The sequence below is a fragment of the Puma concolor genome, chromosome C1, assembly GCF_028749965.1.
Source record: "Puma concolor isolate L17-30 chromosome C1, mPumCon1.1.hap2, whole genome shotgun sequence".
NCBI lineage: Eukaryota > Metazoa > Chordata > Mammalia > Carnivora > Felidae > Puma > Puma concolor.
In genome coordinates this window covers 119,103,393-119,129,999 of record NC_141674.1, presented here as the reverse complement: position 1 = coordinate 119,129,999, position 26,607 = coordinate 119,103,393, and the positions used below count along the sequence as shown (strand labels likewise).

The window sequence follows — 26,607 nt, the reverse complement described above, 5'->3', positions numbered from 1 at the left end:
GTTTGCTGCTTTTGCTCTGCTATAGTCAGATAATATCAGATAACTAAGATTTTTAGAAATATATATAATGCAGGAGTAAATCTACTTCTGATGGCTTTGCCGAGTGTTCATAAGAACACTGCGTTGCTGTGTTCATAAGAATCACCTGGGACATTGCTTAAATATAAATAGTTTAGGACCTTACCATTTTATATCCAATTGTATACAATTGTATTTCTGAAACTGATGAGACCAGTTTTTTTCCCCGTTTGTCATGGAATGAAACTTCTGAAAAAATAATAAAATTAAATTACTAGAAAAGTAAAATGGAGAAATAGAGACATAAAAATGACAAGACCTTAGATTCCACAGACATGCAATTGCTCTGTCAAAGTGCTATAAAATATAAAAGTCTGACACTGTCAGTTTCTGTACTTGTTATGAATCACCACCTGTCTGTACACCATATCTGAGAAGCACTGCTCAGGAGATTGTCTCAAAACTTCCATGTTTTAGAAGCAACTATGGATTAAACACAGATACGGTATATGGACCAAATTTTGAAAATCACTTCTTTCACATTTTGTCAGGGAATAAATGACTTTGTCAGCCATAAGAACACCGAGGGACTTTTAAAACCTGGGTTTTTGTTTTGTTTTGTTTTGTTTTCAATACAGCTGCCACACAGTTATATTAGTTTCCAGGTATTGACTGTAGTAATTTGATAAGCCTATTCCTTATGCTACACTCAAAAATGTAGCTACCATCTGTCATCATACACTAATACAATACCATTGACTGTATTCCCTATGCTGTACCAGCTCATTCTGTCATTGGAAGCCTGTATATCCTATTCTCCTTCACCCATTTTGCCCACCCACCCACAGCCCTCCCCTCTGGCATCCATGAGTTAGTTTTCTGTATTTATGTGTCTGTTTCTGCTTTTGTTTATTCATTTTTTAGATACCACATGTAAGTGAAATTATTCTTTCTTAGTGTGACTTACTTCACTTAGCATAATATCTTCTAGATCTATCCATTTTGTCACAGATGGCAAGATCTTATTCTTTTTTATGGCTGAATAATGTGCCATCGTATATGTACACACCACATCTTTATCCATTCATCTATTAATGGACACTGGCATGGTTCCATATCTTGGCTCTTGTAATTAATGCTGCAGTAAACATAGGGGGCCATATATCTTTTTGAATTAGTGTTTTCATTTTTGGGGGGTGAATACCCAGTAGTGGAATTACTGGATCATATGGTACTTCTTATTTAATTACTTATTCATTCTTTCATTCATTTCTCACATGGTATTTTTATTCTTTTTAAATTTTAGTTAGCATACAGTACAGTATTGGTTTCAGGAGTAGAATTCATTGATTCATCACTTAGATACAACACTCAGTGCTCATCATAACAGGTGCCCTCCTTGATACCCATCACCCCTCTAGCCCATCCCCCACCCACCTCCCCTCTATCAACCCTCAGTTTGTTCTCTATTAAGTGTCTCTTATGGTTTGTTTCTTTCTCTCTCTTCTCTCTCTCTCTCTTTTTTTACCCCTTCCCATATATTATCTGCTTTGTTTTTTTAATTCCACATATAAGTGAAATCATTTGGTATTTGTTTTTTTCTGACTGACTTATTTTGCTTAGCATGGCTAGCTCCAATCCATGTCGTTGTAAATGGAAAATGTTCACTCTTTTTGATATCTGAGCAATATTCCATTATATGTATATACCACATCTTTTTCCATTCATCTATTGATGGACACTGGGGCTCTCCATAGTTTAGCTGTTGCTGCCATAAACATTGGGGTGCAGGCACCCTTTCGAATCTGTTTTTGTTTTTGTTTTTGGTTTTTTTTTAATTCATTGGGTAAATGCCTGGTAGTGTAATCCTGGGTCATAGGGTAGTTCTATTTGTAACTTTTTGAGGAACCTGCATACTGTTTTCCACAGTGGCTGTACCAGTTTGCATTCCCACAAACAGTACAAGGGATTCCCCTTTCTCCGCATCCTCGCCAACACCTGTTGCTTCTTGTGTTGTTAATTTTAGCCATTCTGACAGGTGTGAGGCAGTATCTCATTGTGGTTTTGATTTGTATTTCCCTGATGATGAGTGATGTTGAGCATCTTTTCATGTGTCTGTTAGCCATCTGGTAGATGTCTTCTTTGGAAAAATATCTATTCATGTCTTCTGCCCATTTCTTTAACTGGATCACTTGTTTTTGGGTGTTGAGTGTGATAAGTTCTTTATAGATTTTGGATACTAACCCTTTATCAAATATGTCATTTGCAAACATCTTTTCCCATTCTGTTGGTTCCCTTTTAGTTTTGTTGATTGTTTCCTTTGCTGTGCAGAAGCTTTTTATCTTGATGAAGCCCCAATACTTCATTTTTGCTTTTTCCTTTGCCTCTAGCAATGTGTTGTAATAAGAAGTTGCTATGGCTGAGGTCAAAGAGGTTGCCGCCCCCTTTGCTCCTACAAGATTTAGATGGTTTCCTGTCACACATTTAGGTGTTTCATCCATTTTGAATTTATTTTTGTGTATGGTGTAAGAAAGTGGTCCAGGTTCATTGTTCTGCATGTTGCTGTTCTGTTTTCCCAATACTATTTGTTGAAGAGACTTTTTTGCATTGGATATTCTTTCCTACTTTGTTGAAGATTAGTTGGCAGTATAGTTGTGGGTCCATATCTGGGTCTTCTGTTCCATTGATCTGTGTGTCTGTTTGTGTGTCAGTACCTTAACTGTCTTGATGACTATAGCTTAGTAATATAGCTTGAAGTCCAGAATCATGATGCCTCCGGCTTTGCTTTTCTTTTTCAGGATTACTTTGACTATTTACGGGCTCTCGTGGTTCCATACAAATTTTGGGATTATTTGTTCTAGCTCTGTGAAAAATGCTGGTGGTATTTTGGTAGGGATTGCATTAAATGTGTAGATTGCTTTGGTTACTATAGACATTATAACAGTGTTCTTCCAGTCCATCAGCATGGAATGGTTTTCCATTTCTTTGTGTCCTTTTCTATTTCTTTCATAAGTGTTCTATAATTTTCAGAGTAGAGATCTTTTACCAATTTGGTTACATTTATTCCTAGGTATCTTACACTTTTTGTTACAATTGTAAATAGGATCAATTCCTTGATTTCCTTTTCTACTGCTTCATTATTGGTGTATAGAAATGGCAACCAGTTTCTCTATGTTGATTTTATATCCTGCAACTTTGCTGAATTCATGTATTAGTTCTGGCAGTTTTTTTGATGTCTTTTCAGGTTTTCTACATAGTGTATCATGTTGTTTGCAAATAGTGAAATTTTGACCTTTTCCTTGCCAATTTGGATGCCTTTTATTTCTTTTTGTTGTCTGATTGCTGAGGCCCAGACTTCCAGTAGCATGTTAAATAGTAATGGTGAGAGTGGACATCCCTGTTTTGTTTCTGACCATAGAGGAAAAGCTCTGTTTTTCCCCCATTGAGGATGATATTAGCTGTGGGTCTTTCATACATGGCCTTTATGATGTTGAGGTATGTTCCATCTGTATCTATTTTGTTGACGATTTTTATCAAAAATGAATGCTGTATTTTGTCAAATGGTTTTTCTGCATCTATTGAGAAGATAATGTGGTTCTTATTCTTTCTTTTTTAATGTGATGTATCATGTTGATTGATATGTGAATATTGAACCACCCCTATAGCCCAGGCATAAATCCCCCTTGATTGTGGTGAATAAGTCTTTTAAGGTACTGTGGGATTTGATTTGTTAGTTTCTTTTTGAGAATTTTTGCATTCATGTTCATCAGGGATATTGGCCTGTAATTCTCCTTTTCAGTTGGATCTTTGTCCGGTTTTAGAATCAAGGTAATGCTGGCCTCATCGAATGAGTTTGGAAATTTTCTTTCCATTTCTATGTTTTTGGGAAAATTTGAGAAAACTGGGTATTAACTCTTCTTCAGATATCTGTTAAAATTCCCCTGGGAAGCCGTCTGGCCCTGGACTTTTGTTTGTTGGGAAAATTCTGATTACTGATCCAAGTTCTTTGCTGCTTATGGGTGTGTTCATATTTTCTATTTCTTCCTGACTCAGTTTTGGTAGTTTGAATGTTTCTAGGAATTTGTTCATTTCTTCCAGATTTTCCAGTTTGTTGGCACATACTTTTTTTTTTTTTTTAATGTGTGTTTATTTATTTTGAGAGATAGAAAGCAAATGGGAGAGGGGCAGAGAGAGGGCACTCGAGAGAATCCCAAACATGCTGCATGCTCACCATGGAACAGGATGCCAGGCTTGATTTCACGATTGTGAGATCATGACCTGAGCTGAAATCAAGAGTTGGATGCTTAACCAGCTGAGCCACCCAGGCTCTCTAGCATATCATTTTGCATGATATTCTCTTATAATTGTTTGTATTTCTGTGGCGTCAGTCGTGATCTCTTTCATGATTTTATTTATTTGAGTCCTTTTCTTTCTGATAAGTCTAGCTAGGTGTTTATCAATTTTAGTAATTCTTTCAAAGAATCAGCTCTTAGTTTCTTTGATTTGTTATACTGTTTTTTTTGTTGTTGTTTGTGTGTCATTTATTTCTGCTCTCATCTTTATTATTTCTTTTCTGCTGGGTTTAGGCTTTATTTGCTGTTTCTTTCCTAGTTCTTTTAGGTGTAAGGTTAGGTTGTATATTTGAGAATTTTCTTGCTTCTTGAGGTAGATTTGTATTGCAATCTCTGCTACATCCCAAAGGTTTTGGACTGTCAAGTTTTCATTTTCATTTGCTTCCACGTAGTTTTTTTTTTTTTTTTATTTCTTCTTTAATTTCCTGGTTAACCCATTCATTCTTTTTTTTATTAAATTTTTTAAAAAATTTATTTATTCTTGAGAGAGAGAGACAGAGCATGAGTCAGGGAGGGTCAGAGAGAGAGAAGGACACAGAAGCCGAAGCAGGCTCCAGGTTCTGAGCTGTCAGCACAGAGCCTGATGTGGGGCTTGAACCCACAAGCCAGCCACAAGATCATGACTTGAGCTGAAGTTGGATGCCCAACTCACTGAGCCACCCAGGTGCCCCAGCCCATTCATTCTTTAGTGAGAACTTCTTTAAACTTCATGTATTTGTGTTCTTTCCCAATTTTTTCCTGTGGTTCACTTCCAATTTCATAGCATTGTAATTCAAAATGTGCATGGTATGATCTCAGTCTCTCTGTACTTGTTGAGGGCTGATTTGTGACCCAGTACATAATCTATTCTGGAGAATGTTCCATATACACTTGAAAAAAAATGTTTATTCTGCTTTAGGATGAAATGTTCTGAATATATCTGTTAAGTCCATCTGGTCCAGTGTGTCATTTAAAGACATTGTTTTATTGTTGATTTTCTGCTTAGATGATCTGTCCATTGTTGTAAGTGGGGTATTGAAGGCCCATACTATTATTGTATTATTATCAGTGAGTTTCTTTATGTTTGTGATTAATTGATTTACATATTTGGGGGCTCTCAAGTTGGGGGCATAAATTTTTACAATTGTTCTTCTTGATGGAGAGACCCCTTCATTATGATGTAATGCCCTTCTTCATCTCTTGTTACAGTCTTCAGTTTAAAATCTCGTTTGTCACAGGGTGCCTGGGTGGTCAGTTGGTTAAGTGTCCGAGTCTTGATTTTGACTCAGGTCATGATCTCCCAGTCATGGCATCAAGCCCCACATTGGGATCTGTGCTTGGTGTGAAACCTGCTTAAGATTCTCTTTCTCTCCCTCTGCTTCTGTCCCCTGCTCATGCGCACACGTGTGCACACTCTCTCTCTCAAAATAATAAAATGTATATTATAACTAATATATATTATATTAGATATGATATATAATTATAAAATATATATTATATTAAATATAATTTTATTTATTATATATACTTAGATTAAAATTAATATAATTAAAATTATATTAAAAATAATATAATTATATTATAAGTATGGCTACCCTGGCTTTCTTTTGACGTCCATTAGTATGATTGATGGTTCTCCATCCCCTCACTTTTCGATCTGCAGGTGTCTTAGCTCTAAAATGTGTCTCTTATAGGGGGCATATAGATGGATATTGTTTTTCATCCATTCTGATACCCTATGTTGATAGATTGGGACATTTAGTCCATTTACATTCAGAGTGATTATTGATAGATATTGATAGATTTGGTGCCATTGTGTTACTTGTAAAGTTAGTGTTTCTGGTGATGTTGACGTTCTCTGTTTCTTTCTAGACTTTGTTGCTTTTGGTGTTTTTTTTCCCTACTCAAAGAGACCCCTTTAATGTGGTATTTGTATTTTTAATTTTTTGAGGAATCGCCATACTGTTTACCGTAGTGGCTGCATCAGTTTACATTCTCACCAACAGTGCACAAGGGTTCCTTTTCTCCACATCCCCTAGTGCATTCTTGTATTTCTGGAAAATGAAATATTCTACAAAATAATGATTTGTGTTAATGAAAATTTACTTTCCAGATAAGTTAGATATTACTGTATACAACTAAGAGGAGTAGTCATGCATGATGTATTATAAAAGATTTAACTAGAATGCTGAAATTTTTCTAGATAAATAGGTTTTTTTTTCCAGTTTGGCCATATTTGTGATTGGTATAATTTTTACTACACTGTCTTTACAGAGGCTTATCTCCTGCAGAAGCAGAATTTAATTATCTGAACACAGCACGTACCTTAGAACTCTATGGAGTTGAATTCCACTATGCAAGGGTAAGTGAAGAGAACTAATGTGATGTTGTTGAGTTAGGCTTCATTTACTCTATATCAGAGTTTTTATTTAATGCCTAGTAGGATTAGGCAACCAATGGAGTAACTAGTGAGTGCTGACAACATAATTGCACTGAAAATTTCCTCTGAGTATAAGTATTTTCAGAATCCCTTATTTTCCAAAATAAAAGCAGGAAAAGTAGGGATTTTTGCATTCATATTCAGTGTTATAAAGATACTTTCACCTCACCGAGGCTTGTGTTACTTCACTTGTTTCCTCATTTAGTGGCATCATTATAAATTTTTATTTATAAAGCACAAAATGAAGTATGTTAACATATTTTGGTTGTCTTTCTCCCCTGTGACAAATCCCTTTATTAATAAAAGATGGAATTTACAGTCTTTGGCTTCTTCTGTACATCAGTCTGTAACAACTTTTTAATGGTGTCAAACTTTTCTGCTTCCAGAACCCTGCTGTAAGCATGTTTGTGAGTTGCTGTCCTTAATTAGTATGTCTCTATCTAAATTCTTTCTCATGATTTTATCATGAAGTTATGTTCCTTTAGAAGTACTTGGAGTACAGCTTTTCTACATAACAAATGAAAAGTGGAATTATAGGTAATCATTGTTTGAGTTGGTGATAGGTTTTATATTCTCTTGAGATAAATTAGCAATCCGAATAAGGATAGCAGTCTGAAAGGGAGTTACGTTTTCCTTAGATAATTATTTTGAATTTATTTTATAATATACACCCTCGAAGTTCTGTTCCATGTAATGGTTTTATTGTTCAGGGCCTCACCTGGCTATGTTCTTCTGGAAGAGGAGTGTTCTTGTATTTCACAAAGCTTATGTCAGTCTCTCCTTTAAAAAAAACAAAGATTTGCTTTCCTGACATGACTAGATCTGCTAGTTCTGAGTGTTTGTAACTTGGAAATCTATTTGTTTGATTCCATTTAAAATGCGTAAGTAAGGCTCTCTTGAACTTTTTGTTTTCTTTAAAATGTTTCTCTCCCCCCCCCATCACCCCCCCCCCCCCGCCCTTCTCTGTTTGTGGGTTATTTTTTAACCTGATTCTCCAAAATGTAACATAGTTGTCAATATTTGTGCAGCTAGATTTTGGTTTTTATCATAAGGTTTAAAACTAATGGAACTTCCTTCACATATGTAAACTAAACTATGGTTAACAATAAAAAGATCACTAAATTCCGTCATGTTAGTCCTTAGCAGTTTTCTAAAGGTAGTGTACCCTGATGCCTGCTATCACTGACTGCTGTCGATGAAATACAAAGGATATGAGACTTTCTTTTTTTAATTTAAGTGACATGCTGGATCTCATGCATAACTAACCATATTGGTATTTATTGATTTGATTAAGTAGGAGTTCTGTTGTTATTTAAATTATTAGATTGTAAAACTCTAAGAAAGCCATAAATGTAGAGTGCCAGATTAAATTAAATTTTAAGTGGTCAGAGTTATTTAGAAACCTAATTTGTACTGACAGAAAACGCCAGGAAAGGGTGTTTTGGTTGTGTGTGGATACTGAGAACTTAAGAAAATGTGCAGATGTCCAGTGAACATGGAGGGGATTTTTACAGCATCCTGAATAAAAATGACAAAAAAATAGAGGAGAGAGGATACATAAAGGGAATACCTAATTGAATATCACAAGCAAAGGTGTTTGAAATAATATTTTATTTTGAAAAAAAGAGGTAAGATGTTTTCTATCTGCCTTTGAAATGTAGATTGAAAAAACCAGAGAGTAGAACAAGTTATTTATAGCAATCTGTAAAGCACAAATAAGTCTTAGGGTACTCATTGTTGTGGGTCTTTTAGGTGCCTTACACAGTGTTGGTGCTAAGGGGTACTTAGCAAAACATCAGTTATCTCATGGAGTTCACAGGATGGTGGGGAAGAAAGAAATGGGTCATGCGTTGACAAACATGTGAAGATAAGAAGGGGAAAGTCCAGAATGATATGGGACTATATGATCAAACATCTAATCCAGCCTGGGAGCAAAGGTTAGGGAAGGTTTATTATAAGAAGTAATTTACCAAAAAAAAAATTTTTTTCGGTAAATTACCGAAGCCAGAAGAATGAATAAGAATTAACCAAGAGAGTGGTTTTCACTGTAGACCATCGCCATGAGTAAAGACCTGAAATCAAGAGAACATGACATGCTTAAGAAAATAAGAACATTTTATGTGTCCAGGAGATTATATGAGTAAGGGAAAAGGGAACTGTAGAAAATTAAAGAATGACTGAGAACTTCAAGATAGAAAGAGAAAAAAAGATTCGAGGTAAGGGAGCAGGGACATAGTTTGTGTTTTAAAGTAATATGGTAAATGGATTTTTTTTTTTAGGGGTGTGTATGTGTTCAGTTGTGTCAGTTTTAACATATGTATAGATTTACGTAACCACTACCACAATCAGAAAAAAGATAACCCATTATCCCATAAACTTTTGTTCATGCTGCTCCTTTGTAATCTTTTTTTTTTTTATATATATGAAATTTATTGTCAAATTGGTTTCCATACAACACCCAGTGCTCATCCCAAAAGGTGCCCTCCTCAATACCCATCACCCACCCTCTCCTCCCTCCCACCCCCCATCAACCCTTAGTTTGTTCTCAGTTCTCAACAGTCTCTTATGCTTTGGCTCTCTCCCACTCTAACCTCTTTTTTTTTTTTTTCCCTTCCCCTCCCCCATGGGTTCCTGTTAAGTTTCTCAGGATCCACATAAGAGTGAAACCATATGGTATCTGTCTTTCTCTGTATGGCTTATTTCACTTAGCATGACACTCTCCAGTTCCATCCACGTTGCTACAAAAGGCCATATTTCATTTTTTCTCATTGCCACGTAGTATTCCATTCTGTATATAAACCACAATTTCTTAATCCATTCATCAGTTGATGGACATTTAGGCTCTTTCCATAATTTGGCTATTGTTGAGAGTGCTGCTATGAACATTGGGGTACAAGTGCCCCTATGCATCAGTACTCCTGTGTCCCTTGGATAAATTCCTAGCAGTGCTATTGCTGGGTCATAGGGTAGGTCTATTTTTAATTTTCTGAGGAACCTCCACACTGCTTTCCAGAGCGGCTGCACCAATTTGCATTCCCACCAACAGTGCAAGAGGGTTCCCGTTTCTCCACATCCTCTCCAGCATCTATAGTCTCCTGATTTGTTCATTTTGGCCACTCTGACTGGCGTGAGGTGATACCTGAGTGTGGTTTTGATTTGTATTTCCCTGATAAGGAGCGACGCTGAACATCTTTTCATGTGCCTGTTGGCCATCCGGATGTCTTCTTTAGAGAAGTGTCTATTCATGTTTTCTGCCCATTTCTTCACTGGGTTATTTGCTTTTCGGGTGTGGAGTTTGGTGAGCTCTTTATAGATTTTGGATACCAGCCCTTTGTCCGATATGTCATTTGCAAATGTCTTTTCCCATTCCGTTGGTTGCCTTTTAGTTTTGTTGGTTGTTTCCTTTGCTGTGCAGAAGCTTTTTATCTTCATAAGGTCCCAGTAATTCACTTTTGCTTTTAATTCCCTTGCCTTTGGGGATGTGTCGAGTAAGAGATTGCTACGGCTGAGGTCAGAGAGGTCTTTTCCTGCTTTCTCCTCTAAGGCTTTGATGGTTTCCTGTCTCACATTCAGGTCCTTTATCCATTTTGAGTTTATTTTTGTGAATGGTGTGAGAAAGTGGTCTAGTTTCAACCTTCTGCATGTTGCTGTCCAGTTCTCCCAGCACCATTTGTTAAAGAGACTGTCTTTTTTCCATTGGATGTTCTTTCCTGCTTTGTCAAAGATGAGTTGGCCATACGTTTGTGGGTCTAGTTCTGGGGTTTCTATTCTATTCCATTGGTCTATGTGTCTGTTTTTCTGCCAATACCATGCTGTCTTGATGATGACAGCTTTGTAGTAGAGGCTAAAGTCTGGGATTGTGATGCCTCCTGCTTTGGTCTTCTTCTTCAAAATTACTTTGGCTATTCGGGGCCTTTTGTGGTTCCATGTGAATTTTAGGATTGCTTGTTCTAGTTTCGAGAAGAATGCTGGTGCAATTTTGATTGGGATTGCATTGAATGTGTAGATAGCTTTGGGTAGTATTGACATTTTGACAATATTTATTCTTCCAATCCATGAGCAGGGAATGTCTTTCCATTTCTTTAAATCTTCTTCAATTACCTTCATAAGCTTTCTATAGTTTTCAGCATACAGATCCTTTACATCTTTGGTTAGATTTATTCCTAGGTATTTTATGCTTCTTGGTGCAATTGTGAATGGGATCAGTTTCTTTATCTCTCTTTCTGTTGCTTCATTGTTAGTGTATAAGAATGCAACTGATTTCTGTACATTGATTTTGTATCCTGCAACTTTGCTGAATTCATGTATCAGTTCTAGCAGACTTTTGGTGGAGTCTATCGGATTTTCCATGTATAATATCATGTCATCTGCAAAAAGTGAAAGCTTGACTTCATCTTTGCCAATTTGGATGCCTTTGATTTCCTTTTGTTGTCTGATTGCTGATGCTAGAACTTCCAGCACTATGTTAAACAACAGCGGTGAGAGTGGGCATCCCTGTCGTGTTCCTGATCTCAGGGAAAAAGCTCTCAGTTTTTCCCCGTTGAGGATGATGTTAGCTGTGGGCTTTTCATAAATGGCTTTTATGATCTTTAAGTATGTTCCTTCTATCCCGACTTTCTCAAGGGTTTTTATTAAGAAAGGGTGCTGGATTTTGTCAAAGGCCTTTTCTGCATCGATTGACAGGATCATATGGTTCTTCTCTTTTTTTTTGTTAATGTGATGTATCACGTTGATTGATTTGCGAATGTTGAACCAGCCCTGCATCCCAGGAATGAATCCCACTTGATCATGGTGAATAATTCTTTTTATATGCCGTTGAATTCGATTTGCTAGTATCTTATTGAGAATTTTTGCATCCATATTCATCAGGGATATTGGCCTGTAGTTCTCTTTTTTTACTGGGTCTCTGTCTGGTTTAGGAATCAACGTAATACTGGCTTCATAGAATGAGTCTGGAAGTTTTCCTTCCCTTTCTATTTCTTGGAATAGCTTGAGAAGGATAGGTATTATCTCTGCTTTAAACGTCTGGTAGAACTCCCCTGGGAAGCCATCTGGTCCTGGACTCTTATTTGTTGGGAGATTTTTGATAACCGATTCAATTTCTTCGCTGGTTATGGGTCTGTTCAAGCTTTCTATTTCCTCCTGATTGAGTTTTGGAAGAGTGTGGGTGTTCAGGAATTTGTCCATTTCTTCCAGGTTGTCCAATTTGTTGGCATATAATTTTTCATAGTATTCCCTGATAATTGTTTGTATCTCTGAGGGATTGGTTGTAATAATTCCATTTTCATTCATGATTTTATCTATTTGGGTCATCTCCCTTTTCTTTTTGAGAAGCCTGGCTAGAAGTTTGTCAATTTTGTTTATTTTTTCAAAAAACCAACTCTTGGTTTCGTTGATCTGCTCTACAGTTTTTTTAGATTCTATATTGTTTATTTCCGCTCTGATCTTTATTATTTCTCTTCTTCTGCTGGGTTTAGGCTGCCTTTGCTGTTCTGCTTCTATTTCCTTTAGGTGTGCTGTTAGATTTTGTATTTGGGATTTTTCTTGTTTCTTGAGATAGGCCTGGATTGCAATGTATTTTCCTCTCAGGACTGCCTTCGCTGCGTCCCAAAGCGTTTGGATTGTTGTATTTTCATTTTCGTTTGTTTCCATATATTTTTAAATTTCTTCTCTAATTGCCTGGTTGACCCACTCATTCGTTAGTAGGGTGTTCTTTAACCTCCATGCTTTTGGAGGTTTTCCAGACTTTTTTCTGTGGTTGATTTCAAGCTTCATAGCATTGTGGTCTGAAAGTATGCATGGTATGATTTCAATTCTTGTAAACTTATGAAGGGCTGTTTTGTGACCCAGTATATGATCTATCTTGGAGAATGTTCCATGTGCACTCGAGAAGAAAGTATATTCTGTTGCTTTGGGATGCAGAGTTCTAAATATATCTGTCAAGTCCATCTGATCCAATGTCTCATTCAGGGCCCTTGTTTCTTTATTGACCGTGTGTCTAGATGATCTATCCATTTCTGTAAGTGGGGTGTTAAAGTCCCCTGCAATTACCACATTCTTATCAATAAGGTTGCTTATGTTTATGAGTAATTGTTTTATATATTTGGGCGCTCCGGTATTCGGCGCATAGACATTTATAATTGTTAGCTCTTCCTGATGGATAGACCCTGTCACTATTATATAATGTCCTTCTTCTTCTCTTGTTACAGCCTTTAATTTAAAGTCTAGTTTGTCTGATATAAGTATGGCTACTCCAGCTTTCTTTTGGCTTCCAGTCGCATGATAAATAGTTCTCCATCCCCTCACTCTCAATCTAAAGGTGTCCTCAGGTCTAAAATGAGTCTCTTGTAGACAGCAAATAGATGGGTCTTGTTTTTTTATCCATTCTGATACCCTATGTCTTTTGGTTGGCGCATTTAATCCATTTACATTCAGTGTTATTATAGAAAGATAAGGGTTTAGAGTCATTGTGATGTCTGTATGTTTTATGCTTGTAGTGATGTCTCTGGTACTTTGTCTCACAGGGTCCCCCTTAGGATCTCTTGTAGGGCTGGTTTAGTGGTGACAAATTCCTTCAGTTTTTGTTTGTTTGGGAAGACCTTTATCTCTCCTTCTATTCTAAATGACAGACTTGCTGGATAAAGGATTCTCGGCTGCATATTTTTTCTGTCTAGCACACTGAAAATCTCGTGCCAATTCTTTCTGGCCTGCCAAGTTTCAAAAGAGAGATCAGTCACGAGTCTTATAGGTCTCCCTTTATATGTGAGGGCACGTTTACCCCTTGCTGCTTTCAGAATTTTCTCTTTATCCTGTATTTTGCCAGTTTCACTATGATATGTCGTGCAGAAGATCGATTCAAGTTACGTCTGAAGGGAGTTCTCTGTGCCTCTTGGATTTCAATGCCTTTTTCCTTCCCCAGTTCAGGGAAGTTCTCAGCTATTATTTCTTCAAGTACCCCTTCAGCACCTTTCCCTCTCTCTTCCTCCTCTGGGATACCAATTATGCGTATATTATTTCTTTTTAGTGTATCACTTAGTTCTCTAATTTTCCCCTCATACTCCTGGATTTTTTTATCTCTCTTTTTCTCAGCTTCCTCTTTTTCCATAACTTTATCTTCTAGTTCACCTATTCTCTCCTCTGCCTCTTCAATCCGAGCTGTGGTGGTTTCCATTTTGTTATGCATTTCGTTTAAAGCGTTTTTCAGCTCCTCGTGACTGTTCCTTAGTCCCTTGATCTCTGTAGCAAGAGATTCTCTGCTGTCAGCTATACTGTTTTCAAGCCCAGCGATTAATTTTATGACTATTATTCTAAATTCACTTTCTGTTATATTATTTAAATCCTTTTTGATCAGCTCATTAGCTGTTGTTATTTCCTGGAGATTCTTCTGAGGGGAATTCTTCCGCTTGGTCATTTTGGATAGTCCCTGGCATGGTGAGGACCTGCAGGGCACTTCCCCTGTGCTGTGGTATATAACTGGAGTTGGTGGGTGGAGCCGCAGTCAGACCTGATGTCTGCCCCCAGCCCACCGCTGGGGCCACAGTCAGACTGGTGTGTGCCTTCTCTTCCCCTCTCCTAGGGGCGGGATTCACTGTGGGGTGGGGTGGCCTGTCTGGGCTACTTGCACACTGCCAGGCTTGTGATGCTGGGGATCTGGCGTCTTAGCTGGGGTGGGTAGGCAAGGTGCACAGGGGCAGGAGGGGCAGGCTTAGCTTGCTTCTCCTTAGGTGATCCACTTCAGGAGGGGCCCTGTGGCAGCAGGAGGGAGTCAGATCCGCTGCCGGAGGTTTGGCTCCGCAGAAGCGCAGAGTTGGGTGTTTGCGCGGGGAGCGAGCAAGTTCCCTGGCAGGAACTGGTTCTCTTTGGGATTTTGGCTGGGGGATGGGCGGGGGAGATGGCGCTGGCGAGCGCCTTTGTTCCCCACCAAACTGAGCTCTGTCGTCAGGGGGCTCAGCAGCTCTCCTTCCCTTTGTCCTCCAGCCTTCCCGCTTTCTGAGCAGAGCTGTTAACTTATGACCTCCCAGACGCTAAGTCGCTCTTGCTGTCGGAACACAGTCCGTCAGGCCCCTCCGCTTTTTGCAAGCCAGACTCGCGGGCTCTGCTTGGCCGGCGAGCCGCCCCTCCGCCCCAGCTCCCTCCCGCCAGTCCGTGGAGCGCGCACCGCCTCGCCGCCCTTCCTACCCTCTTCCGTGGGCCTCTCGTCTGCGCTTGGCTCCGGCGACTCCATTCTGCTCTGCTCCTTTGTAATCTAATTTTACACTTCCCCCTAATCCCTGGCAACTGGTTCTATTTTCTGACTCTAAATTTTTGTCTTTTCCAAAATGTCTTACAAATGGAATCCTATATTATGTAACCTTCTGAGACTGGCTTTTTACAGTAATGCATTTGAGATTTATCCAAGTTATTGTGTATTTCAATAGTTCATTCCTTTTTTGTTGTTGTTTGTTTATTCACCCATGGAAGAACATCTGGATTGTTTGTGGTTGTTTTTTGTTTTTTTTTTTTTTATTAATAGACCACTGCAGAAAAATCATTTCCAGTTTTTTTTTTGTGGATTTAAGTTCTCATTTCTGTAGGGTAAAAACCCCAGAGTGGGATGGCTGGGTCATATGGTAAGTGTGTATTTAGCTTTACATGAAACTGCCAAACTGTTTTCCAAAGTGACTGAACAACTTTGTATCCTTACTCGCAATATTGTGCAAGTTCCAGTTCACATCCTATTTTGACATTGTCTGTTTTGTTTTGTTTTGTTTTGTTTTTTTCAAGCTTCTCTAATAGATGTGTTTCATCTCAGCATGTATTTACTTTGTATCTCTGTTGACTAATGATGTTGAGCATCATATCTTCTTTGATGAATAAGCTGTTCAAATATTTTGCCCATTATTTGTTTCTTTTCTTACCCCCCCTTTTTTTTAAAGAACTCTCTATATATTCTAGATACACTTTTTTGATGGGTATGTGATTTGCAGATGTTTTTCCCCATTCTTTGGAGCAAAAGAAAGTGATAATTTATAATATTCCTTACTCGATCACTGATAGAAGAGATAGCTAAAATCTTTATCTTGCTGATTTTTAGACTAACAATGCAGTCAGCAAACTTGACTTAATTGATTTATGTAGAATATCGCATCTAGCAACTCCACAGTATGTATGATTTTCAAACACACAATATAATTTTTGAAAAACAAAAGGAAACTTTAAAAATTTTCTGAACATTTGGAAATCAAGAAATACACTTCTAAATAAACAGTGGATGCAAATGCAGTCATTATTTCCACCCAGCACTCTGTGCTTTATTCTCAGATTCTTACCTACAAAGAATAAGGATTAGTTACCCCCAAATTTTTGGTTAGGATCAGTTGATGAAATAATGATATGAAAGTAACCTTGAAAATACAATTTGAACATATGATATTAATTCCAAGGAACATTTTGGGAGCTAAATTTACGTTTTTGTGAAGAATTTCTGACCTCTTAAAATGTTATAAAAGCACTATCTCAGGAGTAATTGCTAGTGTAATTAAACTGTCTTAATTTGTTAAATGAATGGTTTGAGGGCTCAGCAAACACCTATTATCTTTTCTAATGAAAACTGTTCAGTGTTCATTAAACTGTGAGAATAGAATAAAAGAACATAATAGAGTTATAAGATACCTATGCCATGGGTCCTCCAGTTCAATCTCTGTTTTATAAGGATGTCAGTGTAATGTAAACTCTGTATTGCATAACCTTGTTACCTAAATGTAAAAGTAATCACAGAAAGTTTGGCTTTAGGATTTCAGTTAAGTAGAGGATGCTCTAAATTAACCCTAAAACAGTTCAAGTTTTAGGCTTGTTGTCAGTATCTTATTTCCATAGGTATTTGTAATAATAATGAAGATAATTCTAATGAAAAATAACTTTTGCCCTTCAGCGTTCCAAAGGAAAGGAAAGCTTAATGATGCTATTTTGATTATTCATTCATTCAATGAATATTTATTGAGCACCTTCTATGTTCCAAGTCCTGTTTATAGACACTGTGGATACAGCACTGAGTAAAGCAGGTAAAAAAAACCCAACCCTCATGACGCTTGCATTCTGGTGGGCAAGACAGACTATAAACAAATAATTGAGTATATCAGAATACATAGTAGGTATTCCATAGAAGTAAAGTTTACAGTAATAGGCAAATAGAATAGCAATCACCTGTGGAAGGGTTTTATTAGCTGGGAGGCTCATGAGGGAGCCTTCTTGGATTTTGAAAATATGTATCTTTGTGTTGGTTACACAGACATGTATATATGTGTGTGTAGGTATATATGTAAAATTTTGAGTTGCGCATGTAAGATTTGTACATTTTATTTATTTTTTAAATGTTAATGTTTTTATTTTAGAGAGAGAGAGTGTGAGCAGGGAGAGGGGCAGAGGGAGTGAGAGAGAGAATCCTAATCAGTTTCCATGCTCAGCTCAGACCCCAACACAGGGCTCTATTGCATGACCCTGGGATCATGACCTGAGTGGAAATCAAGAGCCAGATTCTCAACCAACTGTGCCACCCACATGCCCCTATACATTTTAATATATGTACATTATACTTAATTTTTCTTTACCTAAATACATAACATATCAGATAGTAATAGATGCTGTGGAGGAAAATTACTTGAGAAAGGGGAGTGAGACCGACAAAGTGTGGTATCAGGGAAGGCCTCACTGAGACTATCAACAGATTTGAAGGTGTTATGCAGATACATATCTAGGGGAGAGGAGACATCAATGGAAACCATGAAATAGGTTGCTTGGAAGTTCAGGGAACAGCAGAGAGACCATTATGACTGGTGCAGTATAAGGTAGGAAAGAAGAGTATTGATTAGTTTAAGGTGGACTAAGGTTTTATAAGACATTTTAAACACTACAACTTTTAATTCTAAGCAAGACCAGTAGACAGTTTGAGGAGGTAAAAGTCTTGGTGTGATTTACATTTTGAAAAGATAACAATGGCTGCCATTTGAGAGTATTCTATAAGGCACTAAGAGACCAGCTAGACTCTTACCATGATCAAGGTGAGAAATAATGGTGGTTGTAGCAGTTGGGTGGTGAAAAGTAATCAGATTCTGTATATATTTTGAATATGGAAGTGACAGTATTTACTGATGTATTGGCTATAGGATGTGAGAGAAAAAGGATTCAGGAATGATTCCAAAGTTTTTGGTCTGAACAGCTAGACAGATGATGTAACTATTCAGAAAGATGGGAAAGACCAGGGAGAAGAGGTTGGAAGGGTGGGTCAAGAATTAGTCTCACAACAGTCAAATTTTAGAAGACTTTTTACACATTCACACGAAGGAGGGTAGGCATTTCAGTGTATAGGACTGAGTTCGGAAGAGAGGTCTGGACTAAAGACAGACATTGGGAATTGTCAGCTCATAGTTAATATTCAAAGCCATGAAATGAGAGCACTCGGAGAAATCTAGTAAATACTGAAGAGAAAGGTCCTCAGAGCTGGAACACTTCAGAGGTTAGAGAGATGAAGAAGAACCAGGAGGAAGCAACCATATAGATAGAAAGCCTGTCTTTCAGACACGTGTGTGTCTTTGAAGAGAAACAAATTAGGAGTGTTTAACTATGTCAGATGAGAACTGGATTAGACATGTGGAAGTCATCAGTGACCTTGTAAGAACAGTTTGGGGGTATTTTGATGGCCTAGGCTGATTACAGAGTATACAAGAAGGAATACGAGGACAGTAATTTTGAGAGGTTTTTGCCATACAGGACACAAGTAATAATAATAGCACCTAAATAGCATTTACTAAGTGTCTAACACCTTCTTAAGACTTTATGTATATTAATCTCATTTAATCCTTACAGTATCCCAATGAGGTAGGAGTATTATCATTTCTTCACAGATGAGGAAAGTGAGACACAGAGATACTAAGTAATTTAGCCATACGATGTCTATTTCTATATTGAAGAACCAATTTATAGCTTCTTCTAAAACAGTTTTTAACTTACATGCATTTGAAAACTTTTTGACAGATTGGTTAGAATAATCAAATAATTTAAAAATGTAATCTCTTGAAACAGAGAAAAGAGTTTCTTCCGTCAGAGTGGAGCAGTATATATGACTTCATCTGTGTCCCCCTAGAGTATTCAGATCACACAGCGACTTTCCATAATTCTGCTGTGTGCTTTCACTCATCACATCTTGTCTAGACATAGCTTGTGTGTGTGTGTGTGTGTGTGTGTGTGTGTGTGTGTGTGTGGTGTATCAGACATCTTTATGAAAGGATCAGTAGATAACTACCTGTGTTCATTTTCACTGAATAATTTGAGTTTGCCTACACTATTGAGCCTACGTAAGGCACACAAACTTTTGTTTTTGAATTAGTGAGTGTATATTATGCCTAACTACATTTAAAACATATAAACATAAACATTTTAATCATATATGGGGAAAACATAAAGCTAAAGGTTAAAAGAGAACATAATTTCAACATACGTTACAGAAATTTTTAATATCCATATTTTATTTTATTCATAATATTCTTATTTTGTATTCATATTTCATATTCTAAGGATTAATTTTTTATGGACATATAATTAGAAATATAGGAAAAAGATGAGCATTTAACAGGAGAAATACAAATGATTGATATTATGAAAAATTGCTTGCTTTTTCTAATCCTCTAAAATAGAATCCTGAGGGGCGCCTGGCTGGCTCAGTAGAACATGTGGCTCTTGGTATTGAGGTCATGAGTTTGAACCCCACATTTGCTGTAGAGGTTACTAATAAAAATGATAAATAAACTTTAAAAAAATCTAAAAAAATAAAATATAACCATGAAAATAACAAGGAGAAACCTATTTCATAAGATTTGCAAAAATTCAAAGGATTAAAAATATCCATTATTGGTAAGAGTATGCAAAGTGGACATTTTGAAACATTGCTGAAGTATAATTTGTTATAACCCTTTTGGAGTGCAGATATTCATATAATCTTCAATCATTTCCATTTCTCAGATTCTATCCTGTAGAATATTTATATAAGTGTTTTAAATAGTGTGTTCAAGAATATTTATCACAGCACTATTTGTAATAAAAAATTAGAAACACTAAATAAATGAACAGAAATGGTTAAGAAATTGTGATAAATCCATGCTTTGGAATAATATGCAGCAGTAAATAATTTACAGAATAAGATGTCATATTTTTTGTTGATTAAAGAAATTGTGTAGTTATATAAAATATGTATTTATATTTTTTATAAACATAAAATATTAATAGTGGCTATCCCTGGGGAATGAGGCAGAGAAGGTGAGGGATGCTGTTTGACTTCCTGGTATTTCTATATTTGTTTGAAATATTTTAATAATTACAAATAATTAAAATTATTTTCATAGCTACCCTACACCACTTAAAATTAATGTTTCCCCCACCCATAATATAAAATTTTAGTGGGATTGAGTTACTTTACTCTTAACCTGTGACAATAGACAGGCTAGAACATTAGGTAGTCTTAGCTGTGCAGTTTGTGTTTAGAACAGTATTCTCCAAAGGAAAGGAGGGAAGACCACTACAGGTCATGGAATAATGATAGGTTGAGGTATGGGTCAAAAATATTAGAATATTCATATTCATCCTAAATCTCAACCATTTACATTGTTATTTTTCAGCCTGTTACAAAACAGATACACAACTGTGTACTGTATTTCAGGGAACATCAGCAGCTGCCCTCAAGTCAAGAAGTAGATGTTAGCCATCCATTCCAGAAACCTTCTTTGTGCCCTGTCACGATAATAGCCCCTTCCTACATTGTATTTTTTTATGGTTTTATCACCCAAGTGTGCCTTCATAGATACTACAACTTGGCCTTGCTGTTTGTTTATTTTAACTAGATCACTTTAAATCTCTGTTAATCTCTGTTAAAATTTTCATGTTAAAGAACTGGGCCATTTCACCTTTAATTTGTCATGGTCTGGACTGGACTGATCACATATTAATGGTGTAACTCAACGTGTTCTGCTTTCTGTGTATTACTTGCAGATTGGCAGCTTGATTAAGGGGCATGTTCAGAGTAAGGTTTGATCCCTTTTTTGTGTGATTTTTATCAGGAGGCACATAATGTCTGGTTTTCACTTCTGTTTTTAATGTTAGTAGCCATTGATGTTCAGTGTCTGGATCCGTTAATTCACTGGAGGCTGCACTTAATTCTTTTTTTTTAAATTTTTTTTTTTCAACGTTTATTTATTTTTGGGACAGAGAGAGACAGAGCATGAACGGGGGAGGGGCAGAGAGAGAGGGAGACACAGAATCGGAAACAGGCTCCAGGCTCTGAGCCATCAGCCCAGAGCCTGACGCGGGGCTCGAACTCACGGACCGCGAGATCGTGACCTGGCTGAAGTCGGACGCTTAACCGACTGCGCCACCCAGGCTGCACTTAATTCTTAAGTCTTATCTTAAGTCTTTTGTTTTTATTTATTTACTGGGATAATTTTTTTTTTTAATGTTTATTTTTTGAGAGAGAAAGAGCATGAGCAAGGGAGAGAGAGAAGGAGACACAGAATCTGAAGCAGGCTCCAGGCTCAGGGCTGTCAGCACAGACGCTGATGGAGGACTCGAACTCACGAACCATGAGATCATGACCTGAGCCAAAGTTGGATGCTTAACCGACTAAGCCACCCATTATGTGTAATTACATAAATTACACATGTGGCTTGTACTGTATTTCTGTTGGACAGCTCTGGTCTTGCAGCTGTCTCCAGAAGAACTCCCTGAAATGCAAGAAATGTTCTAGACCTGTGCTGTCACTCAAAAAGTGGTTAGTGTGATTGAGGAAGTGAAGTTTTAATTTTATGTCAGTTTAATGAATTTCCATTTAAATAGTTGCATGCGTTTAGTGACTACTCTTTTGGACATGCATGTCAGGTGGGCTGGGATCTGGTTAGAGGGGGGTTTGGAGTTCTGTCCCTGGGTGAGAAACTTGTTCATGTGGGCTAATGAATTTTCACAGAGAAGATGGACTCAAGGGGTGCCTGGGTGGCTTAGGCAGTTAAGCACCAGACTTAACCTCAGGTCATGATCTCCTGGTTCCTGGGTTCAAGCCCCGAGTTGGACTCTCAGCAGACAGCTCAGAGCCTGGAGCCTGCTTTGGATTCTGTGTCTCCCTCTCTCTGCCCCTCCCCCACTCACGCTCTGTCTCAAAAATGAATAAACATTAAAAAAATTTTTTTAATTAAAAATGCACAAAATCTTAAAAAAAATATGAACTTGATCTAGACTTTGGTTTGATTCATTAGAGAAACACGAAGAAGGCATGAGAACCGCCTTAAAGAAATATGTAATTATGGGTACACAAAACATCACAGAACTGGCTTGATGAGAAACAGTTTTTTCTAGTTAGAAGGGAGAGATAAAGTGTGATGGGATGGTTGTTTAAAGGCCTACAGTGCCAAGCTAAACAGTTAAGACCTCTTCCTACTGGTGATAGAGATCCATTCATTTAACATTTAACAAATGAGTACAGTTGACCCTTGTACAGTGCAGGGGTTAGGGGCACCAACCTTTATCCCCCCAGTACAGTCCAAAATCTTCATGTAATTTCTGATTCCCCCAAAACTTTACTAATCGACACTGTTGACCCAAAGCCTTACTGATAACATAGTTGATTAACATGTATTTTTTATGTTACATGTATTATATACGACATTCTTACAATAAAGTAAACTAGAGAAAAGAAAATGTTACTAAGAAAATCATCGGGAAGAAAAAAATACATTTACAGGACTCTACTGTATTGATCAGTGTACATCGTCTATATACAAGATGAATGGTCTGTCAGTATCTACATCAATATTGTCTTCTATTATACAAAACACTGTAGATATTAAATGTATTACTAACACTAGACATCAAAAACGAAAAGTTAATGTGAAAAAAATACATATTTATTTACAGGAGTAACGATTCATACATTGATAATGGAGAAGCAGCGGTATGAATGCTATGTACCAATGAATGAATCATTATAAAATATTTATGGCCTACAATATTGCACTCATAGTCCTGATACAATATCGGAAGCATTGTTAATTTTTTTTTAAAAACGACTTACCGATGATGGTAGGCTAGTTATACAGTTTCTCCAATTAGGAGACAAAGAGGCATACTGCACAGTAATGTAATTCTTTGAAAGCAGAATTATAAAACACTAAGCAAACTAACATTATTAATTTTATATTAAATATCACAGACCTCATTCCTGTATAAGGATAGGCTATCCACTTCCATATGAGTCTTGCACATGATGTTCTCCAGGCGAATACTTAGACATTGCTGATGATAATGGCACAGAAATGTTTCATACAGTTTTTCCCATATGGTCAGATTTCTGCACAAAGATACCCACACACATTCACAACAGATAAGTTTATAAGCCGAATAGCATGATGATTATTTGCAGTTCGTAGAGTGGTAGATTGTCATAAGGTCTTCATCCTCGTCTTCACAGTGAGTTGGCTGTGGAGGCAGAAGAAATGGGGTTGGTCTTACTATCTGAGAGGTGAGCAGAGGTGTAAGAAGTGGGGAAGGTGGAAGTGGGCAGGAGAGGTAGGCACACTCGGTGTAACTTTATGGAAATGCATTCTAATTTCTACCAGGCTTTTTCCTCTTTAACTTCTCTAATAAAATTTCTGTACGGTTACCAGTTCCTCCAATGTCTACTTTAGTTGCAATTTTTATTGCAACTCCTCCTATCATAGAAGGGCCCATGTTGCAAAAGAAAAGTCAAAAGCAGTCTTCAATAATTAACTCTTCTGCTAGGTTGTCCAATGTCAGTTCATTGCTGCACTGCTTCTTCCACTTCTTCCTCATCATCTAGCACTAATTTTGGGAGCACTCACCTCTATCAAGTCACCTTGTTAATCCTGTGGTGCGGTGCTCTTGAGTTTCTTGATAGGTCTGTATCATGAAACCTTTGACCCTGCATCTTTAATCCGTCTCATGATTTTCTTGACTGGCTCTGTCATAAGTCCTGTAAAGTTATCTGGACACAGTTTTCTCCCCCAGGAATTTATTGTTTCGAGCTTGATGGCTTTCATGGCCTTTTCTGTAATAACAATGACATCCTCAAGATCCTCCCAAACTTGCATGATGTTTTCTTTATCAGGGCTCCTTCCTGTACCGTGGACAGTCCTTTCCATAGAGACTGTATGCACTGAGCCTTTAAGGACCTTAAGGACCTTAAGGACCCCCCTGATCTGGAGGCTGAATTAGAGATACTGTGTTTGGGGGCAAGCAGAATATTTTGACATTGTTGCTGTTGAACTCATGGGGTTCTGGATGGCCAGGGGCATTGTCCAGTATCAAAAGAACTTCAAAAGGTAGTCCCTTACAGGCAAAGTACTTCTGGAATTCAAGGAGAAAACATTAATGGAACCAATCCAGAAAAAGAGTTGTCATTGTCCAGGCCTTCTTGTAAAACCAGAAGACTGGCAGATGGTGTTCATTTTTTCCCTTCAGAGGTGGAGCGTTAGCAGTTTGGGATAAGCAGTTTTGATCATAAACTCAACTGCGTTTGCGCAAAGCAGAGGTGACCTAGCCTTTCCTGCTTTAAATCCACAGGCTTGCTTCTTTGCCTTACTAATAAATGTCCTTTATAGCATTTTCTTTCCCCGGATGCAGCACTTTTACCTGCATTGAAAACATGTTCAGGCAGATACCCTTTCTCCTCAGTGATTTTCTGAATGGCACCTGGGAACGTGTCTCCTGACTCCTCAGCAGAGACTGCTTTTCCTGTTTTCTTGTCATTTTTAAAGCCAAACTTCTTTCTAAAATTATCAGACCTGGGGCGCCTGGGTGGTGCAGTCGGTTAAGCGTCCGACTTCAGCCAGGTCACGATCTCGCGGTCTGTGAGTTCGAGCCCCGCATCAGGCTCTGGGCTGATGGCTCAGAGCCTGGAGCCTGTTTCCGATTCTGTGTCTCCCTCTCTCTCTGCCCCTCCCCCGTTCATGCTCTGTCTCTCTCTGTCCCAAAAATAAATAAACGTTGAAAAAAAATTTTTTTTTAATTATCAGACCATCCTTTTCTGGCATTAAATCCTTCAGGTTTAGATCCTACACCTTCTTTTTGCTTTACGTTGTCATATAATGACTTTGCTTTTTCTCACATCATATTAGAGTTTATAGATAGAGACATACCTTTCTTATAGCGGTCCATTACCCACAAAAAAGCTACATTTTCAATAGGAGATGAAAAGGTACATTTTGTACCAAGTACCAGGTTGTTGTGCATGCTAGTATAGTTGCAGCAATGGCTTCATGAATTTCCTTTTCCTTTTTTACAATGGTACTCATGCTGGATTCATTTATCTTGAAACAGCAGGCAGCCACAATGGCAGACCTCAGTCTATTAAGCAATTCAGCTTTTTTTCTTATAATGTCATGATTTTCTTTGCTTCTTGGGAACACTTCCAGCATCACTAAGTAGCACTTTTTATGGGTCCCATGATGTTACTGGAAGTTTATGGTATTACACTAAACACGTTGAAAAATAAGCAAGAGCTGTGAGAAATCACTTTTGCCACTAGATGCAGTTTATTGGAGAGACCAAACCGCACATGCAGAGATGGTTAGTGTCACACCATATTTTAAGCCGATGCTTGGCAACACCTGAGCTTACCGCGACAGCAACAGGAGGGGACTATGAAATTATTACAGTGATACAGTATGTACTACAGGAAATGTTATGCAGTTATGATTTCATACAAATGTTTACATTTCTCTTGACTGTGAATGATGCCTTGTGTGGTCTGTAAGTGTGCAGAAGTTTTGATACATCCTAACTTTTTATAATATATTTGTGTGTATTGGGGCACCTGGGTAGCTTAGTTGCTTAAGTATCTGACTTGGTTTTGGCTCAAGTCATGATCTTGAGATTGAGCCTCACGTTGGGCTCTGCACTGACAGTGCAGAGCCTGCTTGGGATTCTCTCTCTCCGACCCCTTCCCCACATGTGTTTGTTCTCTCTCTCTCTCTCTCTCTCTCTCAAATAAATAAATAAACTTAAAATGCATATATATGTACATATATATAATTGTGTTATTTTATGGTAATAAACAATAAAACAGAGTAGGATCTACATTTATTTTATGCAGTCATGGCATGCCTAACAAAAAAAAATTTTTTTTATATTTCTAGGCCACAGGATTTGTCTGCAAGTTTTTTGAAATTGTTGCAAATCTATAAAATTCTACAAATCTATATTGAAAAAAAGTCTGCATATAAGTGGACCCACACAGTTCAAACCTGTGTTGTTCATGGGTTAACTCTACAAGACACTTTCCTACACACCTAAGAACCCAATAGTGGAAAAAACAAAGGCCCTATGCTTTGCTACTTGGGTTCTACTAAAGAAGAGTAAAAAATAAATAGATTAAATAACATAATTTATAGCATAATATAGGTAGTAGTAAGTGGTAAAAAGAAACACAAAGATATTTTAAAATAAGGTGGTCTTCATGCATTTTCCTGTACATCAGAATTAGTAGCATTTGTGTCCATTAAGGACATAACACTTCTTTTTTTTCTTTTTTTTTTAATCTTGCTCACTTCTGGCATCACCTTGGGAATTGCCATTTCATATCTAGATAGCTATAATTTAAGAACTAGAGTTCCTAGAGAGCCTGAACATGTTTTGCTTTTTTGTTTTTAAACATGTTTTTCTGTCAACATAGCAGCTTGATTGATTTATCTGTTTGTTGAGTTTGGTATATCTCTTTAATGTATTGGTTCTTCTCTAGTGCTTGGTGATCATTGGTTGTGTACTTCCTTTTGCGTTTGTGATTCTTAG

At 37.5% G+C, this 26,607-nt stretch overlaps 1 protein-coding gene across 15 annotated transcripts in view; it reads left to right on the top strand.

The window, feature by feature from the left end:
- PTPN4 (protein tyrosine phosphatase non-receptor type 4) overlaps positions 1-26,607 on the top strand; it is a 236,883-nt gene that overhangs the window by 117,445 nt on the left and 92,831 nt on the right. For all 15 annotated transcript variants that reach the window (XM_086718402.1, XM_086718407.1, XM_086718410.1 and 12 more), the window contains one exon: positions 6,624-6,711. In XM_086718402.1, coding sequence (XP_086574528.1) covers positions 6,624-6,711 — 88 coding nt within the window. The remainder of the gene's footprint in view (positions 1-6,623; positions 6,712-26,607) is intronic.